This window comes from Dreissena polymorpha, chromosome 8 (genome assembly GCF_020536995.1).
Source record: "Dreissena polymorpha isolate Duluth1 chromosome 8, UMN_Dpol_1.0, whole genome shotgun sequence".
In the NCBI taxonomy this organism is placed as follows: domain Eukaryota; kingdom Metazoa; phylum Mollusca; class Bivalvia; order Myida; family Dreissenidae; genus Dreissena; species Dreissena polymorpha.
This window is the reverse complement of record NC_068362.1, coordinates 102,488,401-102,503,578: the sequence shown is the minus strand read 5'-3', so window position 1 is coordinate 102,503,578 and position 15,178 is coordinate 102,488,401. Positions and strand designations below refer to the sequence as shown.

The 15,178-nt window shown below is 36.2% G+C and overlaps 1 protein-coding gene across 3 annotated transcripts in view; it reads left to right on the top strand.

The window, feature by feature from the left end:
* Positions 1–15,178, top strand: part of LOC127842601 (solute carrier family 23 member 2-like) — a 57,666-nt gene that overhangs the window by 24,955 nt on the left and 17,533 nt on the right. For all 3 annotated transcript variants that reach the window (XM_052372193.1, XM_052372192.1, XM_052372191.1), the window contains 5 exons: positions 7,165–7,322; positions 7,854–7,942; positions 11,200–11,261; positions 12,242–12,423; positions 12,986–13,106. In XM_052372193.1, coding sequence (XP_052228153.1) covers positions 7,165–7,322; positions 7,854–7,942; positions 11,200–11,261; positions 12,242–12,423; positions 12,986–13,106 — 612 coding nt within the window. The remainder of the gene's footprint in view (positions 1–7,164; positions 7,323–7,853; positions 7,943–11,199; positions 11,262–12,241; positions 12,424–12,985; positions 13,107–15,178) is intronic.

Here is a 15,178-nt window from a genome sequence, read left to right as displayed (position 1 = left end):
ACTAACAAATATTTGTTATAAACTATAAACTTAAGTAAATTAAAACAACAAATGCCCTAAATATGTGCATTCTATTAATTATCTATATTAATATATATTAGATAAACATGTACTACTACAAAAAACTAGAACGGTATTGAACACTCAGTCGGGTGATGGAGAAAATATTTCATTCTTGCCCAATATACCGCGTATTAGTACCTATATGCAGTCAGGAATACCATTTCGTATCGTTCCTTTTCGTTTATTGGCCCAAACGGCACATCTATTAAATTGTGGCGTTTACAAACTATAGCAATAATTCTAACAAGCCTCACAAGTAAATACATACTTAAAGCTGTGCATTACAGCTTTACAATGCACAGAGTTCATCAACTAATCCAAAAATAGCAACACATGTGCACATGGTAAGCATTACATAATCTAGGCTTTTAAAACATGCTTGAAACAAAACAGACACCTGTTTACTGCTTTATAACTTTTAATTAACCTTTCAGCTTTAAACTACTATTATAATTGTTTATTGCTTTATTAATTTGTTTTCTCATCGTTTACCTTCACTTTCAAAAGTGTTTCTGGTTACCTGATCGTTCCATAGGTCACCATAGTGTAATAAAAACGTGCTACCATTACACATGCATATATTTAAAAATATGTAAGGCGGGTAACACCAATAGGAAAATTTATGGAAATTACATGAAATAAATCTTTTATGAATTACTCCATAGACGGCGGTTCCAGGGGAGGGGGGGGGGCGGACGCGGCGTACGCCCCCCCCCCCCCCTAAAATCGCCAAAGTAAAGTCAATTCCTTTGATGTTTCACACTTAACTAGATCTAAATCACCTATTTAAACTGTCAAAGCCTTCAAAATCACTAAAATCGTGGAGCTTCCGGGGGGCTTCGTCCCCCTGGATCCCCTAACGATAAACTATGCACTTTTTGGCATTATAAGAAGGTACTTTGATGAAAGCATATAAGGCGTGACATATTCGAGAAGTGGTTATCAAAGCCTTCAAAATCACTCAAATCGTGGAGCTTACGGCGGGGGGGGGGGGGGTAGCTTCGTCTCCCTGGATTTCCTAAACGATAATCTATGCACTTTTTTGGAATTATAAGAAGGTACTTTGATGAAAGTGTATAATGCGTGAAATATTCGAGAAGTGGTTGTCAAAGCCTTCAAAATCACTAAAATCGTGGAGCTTACAGGGGGACTTCGCCCCCTGGAACCCCATAACAGGGCTTTGACCTGCACCCCCAGCAAATCTTTCCATATCCCGCCCCCTATAACCAGAACTCCTGGATCCGCCCTTGTATTTGATATCAAAGTTTCTAAAAGAAATTAAAGAGATCATCGAACCGAACAGCTTTTAATACCTAAATATGTCAAGTATCATTAGGATAAAATACTAGGTCATGTTGTCTGTAAATATTACGTATTTTAATGGTATGGAGTCAATGATCCCGTAGCCTAGATTGGGGACACAATGCTATCTAATTTAATTTGTACTTTGCAAACATTTGTGATAAACGAGCTACTTTATTCCGATCCTTATCTGCATTTTGCGTTTTATCCATTTATAGTGATCGTTTTATCTAAAAAAACTGAATTTGAATTGGCGATACAGGAATTTTCTAATTAAAAACGTTTTGTGTTAAAATTGATGACTGGCCGGGTAGTTTATCTAAAAAAACTGAATTTGAATTGGCGATACAGAAATTTTCTAATTAAAAACGTTTTGTGTTAAAATTGATGACTGGCCGGGTAGTTGATGTATCAGTTTTATTTCTTATCAATAATACTTTTTTGGACACATTGAAGTACGTATGCTGCGGTTTTGTTATACATAGAATTGGATAATTTTTGGTATTTACTTAGAACCATCTATTGTGGATAGAAAAGTAAAAAAAAAATCTGGGGTCACCGTTGTTGTTCAATTATTATTCGCACTGAAATAACAAGACTATTTCAGTAACAAATAAGGTAATAGCATAAAAATTTAGTAAATTAAAGAGATAACTGTTATAAACAACCTCTATTTCTCTCAACATATTTAATACTGATTCAATTTGACTGCAAATTGATTTTAAAAGCAACATCAATCGAATGATTCATGTTTTTTATAAGTTTGTAAAAACAACATAAGCAACATAATTTTACATATGAAAATTAATAAAATTAACTCAAGTCATTTTTATTTTTACATGACTTCCCATATCTCATTTTTGTGCAAATTAAAATAAATGTGTTATGAGTTTTAACTTAAATAAAAAGAAGAACTTGGGTCACCGGGTCGTTTGTTCACTAATGCAGTGTTACTGCGTGCAGTAAAATACAATTAAAAACAAAACATCAGGTCAAAACACATACTAGTACATGTATTGCTGTATTCCAATGAAAAGGTAGATTTAAATGCAAATGAAATAACAGATTATGTGTAGCAAGATCAGAAAAAGTAGGTTAATATGGCATTCAACTGAAAAGTAGACATATACCGTACATTTAAAGGGGCATATTGGCGATATTAATTGTAATTCTTGACATGGCTTGACCAATATATTGCGGTATGCCAATTCAAAAGTAGGTTTAAATGCAAATGAAAACACACATTATGTGTAGCAAAATAAGTAAGAGTAGGATTATATACACCCCCCCCCCTCTCACACAAAAGATATATAGAATACATATAAAGTGGAATATCAACATCATTTAATTGAATTTCTTTAATTGTAACACATATAATAAGTAATATGCATCGATATCATTTAAGTTAGGTTAATTACGCTCGTTTCAAACTTACAACAAGACGTACACAATACACTTAAATGGGCATGGCAACGGTATAAGTTGTAATTCTTGCCAAGACTTGACCAATTCACGGCATTCCATCGGTATGCATAAAAAGTAGTAGCTGATTATTAAAATTGCTATGAAAATATGTATGCAACACATTTTTATGTTCACAGTTCGTGTACGATAAAAACATAATCCTACGCAATTATTGCACTTTAAAAAAAAACTTTTTTATTATGACAAAAAAATTTGCATGTGAAAAGAAATATTACAGAAGGCGATTATGACGTATATGTTAAACACTCATTCGCTTCCAACATGAACTTCGTGATATATAAGACGTTTTTGAAATTATAATAATTTAAATCTTTGACTGTATGTAATGTAATAATACTGAAATTAGTATTGCTTTTTTAACATCTACATTGACTCACATTTTCTTAAGCAATGATTGAAGATATTTGAAGGACGATCGCGGAAGTTTACATTATATTCATTACAAATAGAATATGTTTGACAGTTTGTTATTTTGTTAGAGCCATCTTTTGCTGATATAAAAATGAAATAAAAATCGTGGGTGACTGGTGTGACTGGTGTTGTTATTTTGTATATAACTAAATGGTGTTTCCAATTTCACAATTCGGGCCTTATCAAGTTCCCGTATGCTACACGTGGTTGCATGTCGCGTCTTTAGATGTTCAACGTGTCAAAAAATAGAACGAAACATTTAACAATACCAATGTTTCTTTTAATCAATTTCTAACCCAAAAAACCTAAACAAAATGTTTTTTTCTTATCGAATTGGTCCCATAGAAAAACAATATGTGAACCGAAATCAATAATATTCGCATATATGCACGTGCGGCAAGATGCAACGCCACCCGCACATGGTCCAGACGTCGGGGATAAATTATTTTAATGCATCAGGTATTCTGTGCAGTTAATGATCTCAAACAACACTTCACGGAAGTTGACACCTTAAGCCGTTGTCTGAGAAATGAAAATGATAAAAGTGTTCCGATTTTTTTTAAGCATAACATTAAATGTATATACAGATTTTGATTATTGGCGTCGCTCTGGAGAGCGGCGACTAGTATGTAATGTATTTTTTCGCTTATGGGAGGAGAAGTTATTTTACGGATCAATGTATATATTTTTGTTTTAAGAATATCTTGCATAGTGGTGATTTTTTGTGTAAATTAGTGTAAATAAGTACTGCATTTGTGCCTATTACATTTATTACATCATTTATTGCCAATAATGCAAAGCTACTTGTTTTAATTAATAACTGATTTACAACTGATCACAGGGGAAAGATCACAGGGACTGGGCAAATACGCGAAACTTTCTGGTTTTGCATAAAAACAAAACATGATCAAAATATATTTATTTTGTGGTTTTTCTAAATTGCTTATTTAGTGGGGAATCAATGAAGTACGATATTTGACAACCTATCGCGCAAGCAAGTTTATTGGAAGGCGTAGAGGTACGAAGAAGTACAATTTATTAGTTAGTTAATAGACATATAATAAAGATCGCTATACACAACTTCACCAAATAGCAGTACATAAATGATGTCAGCCGGAAAAGCTCAGTTGAGAGAGCGTTAGACTGAAGTTGTTTACGCAACAATCATCTAAAGGCCCTCGGTTCAATCCCGGGTTCCGGTACGAACGGAAAAGTTCGTCGGCTGACAATCAGGTTAAGATAATAAACAAAATAAAGCTTTATTTTTGTAGACATTTTAAAATCCATTTTACTACAATTGGATATTTTTATTAAAATTAATGGGTGCCGCGTGGTAACAACGTTAATTAAAATTTCTTACATCACTTAAATATCTTATAAAAAAATTACACGTGTATTTATATAAACAAATAAATGCAAACAACACATCTATTATCCATGATTGTTTATGATTGTCTATCATAGGCCCTAAGTAGTATCCCTACCACATATAGAGCGCGAAGCGCGACACGTATTATTGATTGTAACAATGAGTTGCGATAAAGGAAGCAGCCGCTTATCAAGGAGGAGATGTGTCCCAGCAACCCGTTTCCCTAGAGTCAAGCACTCCTCGGATTTTTTTTAAGAACCACATATAAAGCGCGAAGCGCGACACGTATTACTATCCAGGTGGTATGGGCCCTTTAGCATTATCCGACCATTACGTCCATAGTTATCTTCCTTAGAAGTTGAGAAAATTTGAAATCGTTGTTCGAAGTCCAAAATTTTCATCCGATTGTTCCCAAACTTGCACAGGTTTTTTTTATCAATGAGGACCCAGCCCAAACTCTATATGAGCAATATCGGACCATAAGTCCAGACTTATGTCTCTTTGAATTTAAATATAAAAGTGAAAAACTGCTTGGTTAGCTGATTATGTCAACATTTTTCATCAGATTCTTTCCAAACTTACAGTGTGTTCATATCAATGAGCATTTTACCTCATTTAAAATGAGAAACATCGGGACAATAAGTCCAGATTTTTTTCTATTAAATTTGACAAAATAAACAATTTCCACTTGTTTAAAAGATTTCACAACTTTCGTCTGAATCTTTCCAAACTTGTTAAGTGTTTTATATCAGTAGAACCCTATTGAAAATGATGAATATCGGAGTAATAAATCTATTATGATCTTTTACTGAATTTCAAAGTATTGTGAAATGCAGCTTCTTTATGCAATTTACAGTTTTCATTCAATTTTTTTTTCAAACTTTTACAGTGTTTTAATATCAATTAGTACTTAACCCGTATCGTAAATAAGCAACGTAAGAATAAGTTCAGAATCATCTCCCCTTGAAGTTGAGAAAAATATGAAATTACGCTTACAAGATGAAGCAGATGTTTTAAAACCTACACAGTTCTGTTCCATTAATGAAAACTGCACACGGATGCCAGTAAAAAAGGACACCAATGTAAATAAAATGAACTATGAAATATTTGGGGGTTACAGCACAAAATCATAGATAATGGTTATTTGGGGGTTATAACACAACATCATTAATAATGGTCATTTGGGGGTTATAACACAAAAATATAGAAAATGGTTATACCAGTATCTTTTTCTATTTTGTTTAAAATAATCGGCCAATATATTAATATTTACAGTAGAAAAAAATCGTTCCATGTAACTTCATTGAGTGCCTTTTACACTGAAATTCCCGACGCCCTTTGATGCTTTGCATCAATACTTATCTTGTAATGTGTATGTAATCAAATATATTTTTATGACATGGCTCAAGCATATGATGATTCAATACCAATTTGCTTAATTCTAAGGAAAGCTATCCGTTTTAAACAAGTATTTACTTGCAAAACACAAAGATGTTCAGTGTATCGAGTTTTCCGTGAGTAGACTCATGCTCGCCATTATAATCACGTGATAAAAAGGTCTGAGTGGTCATATAGATGATGGTTGATTCGTATTGTGTAGTTTAGGTGGTAAACATTGAATATCAATTTTCATGGCTTCATAATACTTAATTTCTTGATATTATTCCCTTATTTGACATACATCCCGTTTTTAAACGACTATCCGAAAAAGCATACCAATATTGCGCAACCGGTGTAATATTAATATTTTTATTATTATTATTATTATTATTATTATTATTATTATTATTATTATTATTATTATTATCATCGTCGTTAATATTAAAATTATCTACATACAGGTTCTCGTTAACACTTTAAGAAAGTCATGACTGATTAATTCTGCTGATTTTATGTACGCTCTTGTTCGTAAAAAATAGGTTATGACAAGAACGCTTAATATCTCGCACCAGATCTGTTTTGTGTCCATCAACACATTAATCACGTGCGTTTCAATTGCTTGACATACATTACCAGACGTCGATACACAACATTTGATAGATCGTGATTGATGGTGTCGAATTCGGGAAATCAGCACGCTGGATGACGTAGAAAAACGCTATGAGTAATTGTTAGTTAGTCGACTTCGGAGAAACCGCCATAATAATAATGTTTAAACAATCGATTTTTCAATGTGAATATCACATATAATATAGGACGCTGTATTGAGCAACGACTGTGATATGAAAGAAAATCAACTAAATCATCAATATAATGTTTTTATTTATGACCATTTCAAAATAAGCAGAACTAAAGAGCATTACAAACACAAATAACAACGATTAAAACTATTGTCACCCACTTAAAATCGTTGTTTGCTTCAATCTTTTTTTAATAGATTAAACACGAAAATCCCATTTACACTTCATTAAAAGCATGTGTATTTATCATTTTAAACCATTTTGAAAGGTTTACGATCGTCTTAAATTGTTTTGAAATAAATCCACATAACACTTAAGCAGAATGGTGCATGGCCATTTTATATTTTATTTCAGCAAGCAATTATGTGCATTGGCGGCGTCCTGTCCATCCCATTCATCATTTCCGGTCTGATATGCGCAGGCGATATGCCGGAAGTGACGGCAAAACTTCTAAGCGTCACGCTATTTATGTGCGGGGTTGTCACCTTGATACAGACAATGTTTGGTGTCAGGTATGCAGTTTCAACGTTTGCAATCACAAAGTGTGGATCAAAAACAGTATACATTTAGAGTTGATTAATCGCGTCAAATATCACGATACTCTATATTATATATGGGTCGTTCTCTGTGAAAAGGGGTTTAATGCATGTGCGTAAAGTGTCGTCCCAGATTATCAGAGACGGCACTTAAACGTCAAAATTTGATTTTTACTAGACTTTCTCCAAACGAAAATATCATACAAGCGGTAAGTGTCGTCCCTGATTAGCCTGTGCGGACTTCACAGGCTAATATGGGACGTCGCTTTACGCACACGCATTTAACCCCATTTTCACAGAGCACGGCCCATACTTTGAAACGAAGATGGAGTAATGGTTTATTTGGTATAATCATTTTTTTCTGGCACGGCTTCTTGTTTTGGTACATTATTTCCCAGTATGTATTTCAATTTTCACACTATACAGAATAGCCGTACCCCACGCGTTTAACAATTAAACGTCTTTAGAAGAGATTCCATAAGTGTATATTGTACCTTTTCTTTTCAGGCTGGGCATTATCCAGGGAGGTTCCCACACATTCATTGCCCCAATTGTTGCCATGATGTCGGTGGCGAAATGGAAATGTCCCAGCGATGGTAATACACTAATATTAAAAGCAATGCCAGGCTGCATGATCACGTGACTTTGTGGGGTTCACAATTAAACGTTAATGGATGTAAGCACACCGGTATGTGGTGCTTTTCTTTAAAGAACTTGCTAAAAAAAATTCAGCTATTGCATAAAAGACAGTTTTTTTATTCTGCTTATGGCTATGTGAAATACATGTACATCAAAATTACCTTATTTTATTAGCCCGTGTTTTTGGAAAAAAATCGATGCGTAGCGCATTTCCCCATTTATGCATAGTGGACTTTCCGATCTTTCTAAATTGGATCAATTTATTTCCAAAATTAGGGATGTCTAGTGTTTTTAGTTCTATATGTAGAATATTTCTTACAGAAATTCATTTAACCAAATAGCGCAGACCCTGATGAGACGCCGCATCATGCGGCGTCTCATTAGGGCCTACGCTATTTGCCAAGGCCTTTTTTCTAGACGCTAAGCATAAATGGGTAAATGTTTCCATTACTTAAGATACTTGCACAAATAAAGTTCTTAACGGTGTGTTGACATTCTGTTTAGCCCGTGTGTAAACCCCTGTGAACCCCTTTGATTCTGCATCCCGAATACAATCATTGATTGAATGCACATTCACTACAGTACAACTTTATTTATAATCATTTTAATGCTCCCCCCAAAAAATTGTGGGGGGAGCATATAGTCGCCGCTTCGTCTGTCCGTGCGTCCGTGTATCCGTCCGTGTCTCCGTCCGTCCGTGCACAATTTTTGTCCGGGCTATTTCTCAGCAACTAATGACCGGAATTCAATTAAACTTTTATATGGGAAGCTTCACAAGAGGAGATGAGCATATTAAAAGCGGGTTCTGGTCGGATGATTTTTCACAGAGTTATGGCCCTTTGAAATTTTCCATTAACTGTACATATAATGCAATTCTTGTCCGGGCTATTTCTCAGCAACTAATGACCGGAATTTAATTAAACTTTATGGGAAGCTTCACTACCAAGAGGAGATGTGCATATTATCAGCGGGTTCTGGTCGGATGATTTTTCACAGAGTTATGGCCCTTTGAAATTTTCCATTAACTGTACATATAGTGCAATTCTTGTCCGTGCTATTTCTCAGCAACTATTGACCGGAATTCAATTAAACTTTATGGGAAGCTTCACTAACAAGAAGAGATGTGCATATTATCAGCGGGTTCTGGTCGGATGATTTTTCACAGAGTTATGGCCCTTTGAAATTTTCCATTAACTGTACATATAGTGCAATTCTTGTCCGAGCTATTTCTCAGCAACTAATGACCGGAATTCAATGAAACTTTATGGGAAGCTTTACTACCAAGAGTAGATGTGCATATTATCAGCCGGTTCTGGTCGGATGATTTTTCACAGAGTTATAGCCCTTTGAAATTTTCCATTGTACATATAGTGCAATTCTTGTCCGAGCTATTTCTCAGCAACTAATCACGGGAATTCAATGAAACTTTATGGGAAGCTTCACTACCAACAGGAGATATGCATATTATCAGACGATTTTGGTCGGATGATATTTCACAGAGTTATGGCCCTTTGAAATGTTCCATTGTACAAATAGTGCAATTCTTGTCCGAGCTATTTCTCAGCAACTTATAACGGGAATTCAATGAAACTTTATGGAAAGCTTCACTACCAATAGGAAATGTGTATATTATCAGCCGGTTATGGTCGGATGATTTTTCACAGAGTTATGGCCCTTTGAAATTTTCTATAAACTGTACATATAGTGCAATTCTTGTCCGGGCTATTTCTCTCCAACTACTGACTGGACTTCAATGAAGCTTTATGGGAAGCTTAACTACCTTGAGGAGATGCGCATGTTATTAGTGGGTTCTGGTTAGATGATTTATTTAGAGAGTTATGACCCTTTGAAATTTGTAAGTTGCTAAACCATCCATCGTATTATTTTTTCCAAAGTTATGCCCCTCAAGACGTCTCCTTTTATCTGAATATATAGTGCAATATTGTGACAAAAAAAAAACCCAACCTTTGGGGAGCATCACCCGTCTCCGACGGTTTCTTGTTTTTGAATTATTTCCCCTTTTATATAATTTCAAAGTTAATTTGTTTCCGGAGCATATCTCTAAATCTACTGAAGGGCTTGACTTGAAACTTGAAATATAAACAGATGGTAAGTAGGAGAGGTGAAGTGACTAAGAACCATAACTCTATCTACCTTAGTTTTTGAATTATCTCCCTTTATTCAAGTTTAAAGTAATTTTTGTCCAGAGCATAACTCTTAATCTACTGAAGGGATTTACTTGAAACTTTAAATATAAATAGATGGCAAGTTGGAAAAGTGCAGTGACAAAGAACCATAACTCTATAAATTTTAGTTTTTATGCTCCCCCAAATTTTTTTGGGGAAGCATATAGTCACCGCTTCGTCTATCCGTGTCCTTCCGTCCGTGCACAATTTTTGTCCGGGCTATTTCTCAGCAACTAATGACCGGAATTCAATGAAACTGTATGGGAAGGTTCACTACTAAGAGGAGATGTGCATATTATCAGCGGGTTCTGGTCAGATGATTTTTCACAGAGTTATGGCCCTTTGAAATTTTCCATTTACTGTACATATAGTGCAATTCTTGCCCCCCCCCCCCAACTACTGACTGGAATTCAATGAAGCTTTATGGGAAGCTTAACTACCTTGAGGAGATGCGCATGTTATTTGTGGGTTCTGGTTAGATGATTTATTTAGAGAGTTATGGCCCTTTGAAATTTTTAAGTTGCTAAACCATCTATCGTATTATTTTGTACAAAGATATGCACCTCAAGACGTTTCCTTTTATCTGAATATATAGTGCAATATTGTGACAAAAAAAAACTTTGGGAAGCATCACCCGTCTCCGACGGTTTCTTGTTAAAGTCGGTTTATAAGCAGGCCACTTTTTATTACGTAACTTTACTTGTTTTACTGGGAAAGGATTTATCTTCATGGCCCTTATGCACACACAGCGGAGTTGACAAGTGTTTGCGAGCACCAGCTTTATCTTATTCTGCGTCGTAAATATAATTCAATTGAAGAAAAAACATAGCATAAATGCCTCCAAACTTAATGTCAATCGAGATACTAGTATTTAAAACATCAACCAAAGAGTGTATTCTTCCGTCCATGTTCCTTCTATATAACACTGTATTTTATAATATTGTACTCCACTTATATAATTCATTATTTAGACTTAGGAGATTCTTAATGTGAAACTAGTCATATGTCGCGGCTCTGTTTCTTTTCAGAGATACTGGCAAATGCTACGGTTGCAGACCGCGAGGAGATGTGGCAATCTAGAATGAGAGAGGTTGGAGACTAATTGCATTCAGCTCGCTAAATTACAGCTTTATTGTTCTCAAGACATAACTCGATTCAAAACGCATACATTAACCCATTTATGCCTAGTGAACTCGCCCAACCTCTGTAATTGGATCAATTCATTTTCTGAAATTAGGGATGTCTAGTAGATCTATATTTATTTCTATGTTTAGAATATTTCTTTCAGAAATTCCTTTAAGCATACAGCGCACATCCTGATGAGACGCCGCATAATGCGGCGTCTCATCTGGGTCTACGCTGTTTGCCAAGGCCTTTTTTCTAGACGCTAGGCATAAATGGGCTAACTTTATTTCCTTATGTCATCCTGTAACACAGTTTGAATATTCAGGATATTTTGGTAGTGACCGTGCAAGGAATACACTGACTATGTGACCCATTTAAACCTCACACACTATGCAGATTTTACGCATACCTTATTTCTCGTTTATGGAAAATCGCGCATTTTCACTGGATCTTAAATCTGTTGATTTCTTTAATGTCTGCTATATAATGCCTCGGACGTTGACGTATATTGAACATTGGATTTCGTGGTTGAGTGGACCCACGTTCATCCAATGAAAAATAGTCTAACGAACAATACTAGTTTTTACATAACTGTGATTGACTGCTTTGTTTGAAATCAGTTTTAACATAAGAAACATAGCAAATCCATAAGTTTCTGGTAGTAACTATCGACATCGCGCATCGTTTTTTATATTTTATTTATGTTTGACCTTACACGCATTGCAAATTAAACCGGCTTCATAGTCCCCCGTCTGACATTTGAGCGTCGGTATACATGTATGTAAAAACGGGGCTTAATGTATGTGCGTACAGTTTCGTCCCAGTTAAGCCTGTGCAGTTCGCATACTCCACAGGCTAATCAGGGACGACACTGTACGCACGTACATTAAGCCATGTAGTCACAGAGCATGGCTCATTTGCATTATTTTGTATCGTCAACTGCAGATCCAGGGCAACCTTGTAGTCGCTTCGCTGACACAGCTTATACTCGGCTGCACGGGCATCCTGGGCTTCCTTATTCAGTTTATCGGACCGCTCACCATCGCTCCCACCATCTCCCTCATCGGCCTCTCGCTCACCGGCGTCGTTGTCGGCTTCACTAGAATCCACTGGGGAATCTCCTGTCTGTATGTAGAGCCCGTATTATTTACATCACTGAGACTGCATTAACTGTTCAACAGTTAATTGTTTATTTCGAATAATTTCGAGTTTATGTCGAATTATCTTGATAGCTTTGGAAGAAAATTATTTATGTTTACATTATTATTAAATATTGTTTTAACCAGCGTTGTGAGTTTGCACATTTAAACTCGAACTTTATAACAAATATAATATAATAACGACTATAAAACGTAGAGCTTATTGACAAATGTGTGTACATTTTCGCTGCCTTTGAGGAAGTTCTGCGCCTGTGGTTGCATTATATTAGGACACGGGTTGTGTCCCAGCACTTTTAGCTTCTCATGAAAGTTGGGACACATTTAAAATTAGATTTATAAGCTTTTAAGTTTTTATGGAGCGATGTTTAATATTTTAGTTTTATTTTAAGTCGGTACATGTGTAACAAAGATTAGTGTCGTCTTGTTACTCAGAGAAGCCGGAGTGCCAAATGGAAACTTGAGCGCTCTGGTAAAGTTAACAAAAACATTATGTTAATGTTAACAACACATTACAGTATAATATTTACAGCGGGATGGCCTTGACCCTGCTCTTCACATTGTATCTCGGGAAGGTCAAGGTACCTGTTCCAGGATGGAGCCGAAAACGGAGGTGCCACATCATCCCATACCCACTATTTCAGCTTTTCCCGGTATGATAACTCAGTATTCCCAATTTGACGCAAATCGGTTAAGTTATGACAAACTAACTATTATTTATGCTGTCCGCATCGTTTTTAAATAGCTTTTTATGACGCAATATGATAAGATAAATTTAGAACAGAAATTCACCCGATATTTTTGTGTATATCATCATATTCAAAAGAATTTGCTAAAATAAGCACCGTGCATTTTTTTTCTTGATTTGGGGAAAGAACCTGGTCTTCAATTTTGGGGAAAAAATTTATCAACAAAACTAAGAATGGGAAAACATTAAGCATTGTAAGCTTGAAATTTGGGGGAAAATTGCATCACATCGGAAAAGAGGCCTTTCTCTTTTTGGGAAGGGGCATTTCTCTTGTGGAAGGGGCATCTCTTTTGTTTAAGGAGCATTTCTCTTGGGGAAGGGACATTTCTCTTGGGGAAGGGGCATTTCTTTTGGGGAAGGGGCTTTTCTCTTGGGGAAGGGGAATTTCTTTTTGGGGAAGGGGCATTTCTCTTGGGGAAGGGCATTTCTCTTGTGGAAAGGCATTTATCTTGGGGAAGGGACATTTCTCTTGGGGAAAGGGGCATTTCTCTTGGGAAGGGCATTTCTCTTGGGGAAGGGGCATTTCTCTTGGGGAAGGGGCATTTTTCTTTGGGGAAGAGACATTTCTCTTGGGGAAGGGGCATTTCTCTTGGGGAAGGGCATTTCTCTTGGGGAAGGGGCATTTCTCTTGGGGAAGGGGCATTTCTTTTAGGGAAGGGCATTTCTCTTGGGAAAGGGACATTTCTCTTGTGGAAGGGGGCATTTCTCTTAGGGAAGGGGCATTTCTCTTGGGGAAGGGACCTTTACAATGCCACGGCTAAAGAGGAAAAAAGACGAGCTGGGTAACTAAAACAAAGATCATATTGCACGGTGGCATCTATTCATATCGATATAAGAAACATATAACTCACGGATATATACTGACTTCAAACATTAAACGTTTGGTGAATAAGCGATATTTCATTCATGCATATAATTTCTCGCCCGATTTATTATAGTAACGTATTGTTGGTGTCATATATGCTTTTCTTATGAATGTTAATTTCATTCCACAGTGCGTATGAATATAAATATTACCCCCTTTCAATCAATCACTTATTGAAAACAGATATTTGTAATATCTATTAACGATAAGAAATATATAGTTACTTCTTTGAATTCTGTGCTCAGTGAGTGACACGCGGATTTAGCCGATTGATGTGTTCATTAATGAACACTGCTACGTCGTGTAAATTATATTTTACTTGCTTCGCACTCAGGTTTAACGGGAACCTGTTTCCGATTGTCTAGTATCCAAACTCTAGCTGATACTAAGTATCTGCCTCTATCCCCACTCTAGGTGATACTAAGTATCTGCCTATATCCCCACTCTAGGTGATACTAAGTATCTGCCTTTATCCCCACTCTATGTGATACTAAGTATCTGCCTCTATCCCCACTCTAGGTGATACTAAGTATCTGCCTATATCCCCACTCTAGGTGATACTAAGTATCTGCCTCTATCTCCACTCTAGGTGATACTAAGTATCTGCCTCTATCCCCACTCTAGGTGATACTAAGTATCTGCCTCTATCTCCACTATAGGTGATACTAAGTATCTGCCTATATCCCCACTCTAGGTGATACTAAGTATCTGCCTCTATCCCCACTCTAGGTGATACTAAGTATCTGCCTCTATCACCACTCTAGCTGATACTAAGTATCTGCCTATATCCCCACTCTAGGTGATACTAAGTATCTGCCTCTATCCCCACTCTAGCTGATACTAAGTATCTGCCTATATCACCACTCTAGCTGATACTAAGTATCTGGCTCTATCTCCACTCTAGGTGATACTAAGTATCTGCCTCTATCCCCACTCTAGCTGATACTAAGTATCTGCCTATATCACCACTCTAGCTGATACTAAGTATCTGGCTCTATCTCCACTCTAGGTGATACTAAGTATCTGCCTATATCCCCACTCTAGGTGATACTAAGTATCTGCCTATATCACCACTCTAGGTGATACTAAGTATCTGCCTCTATCCCCACTCT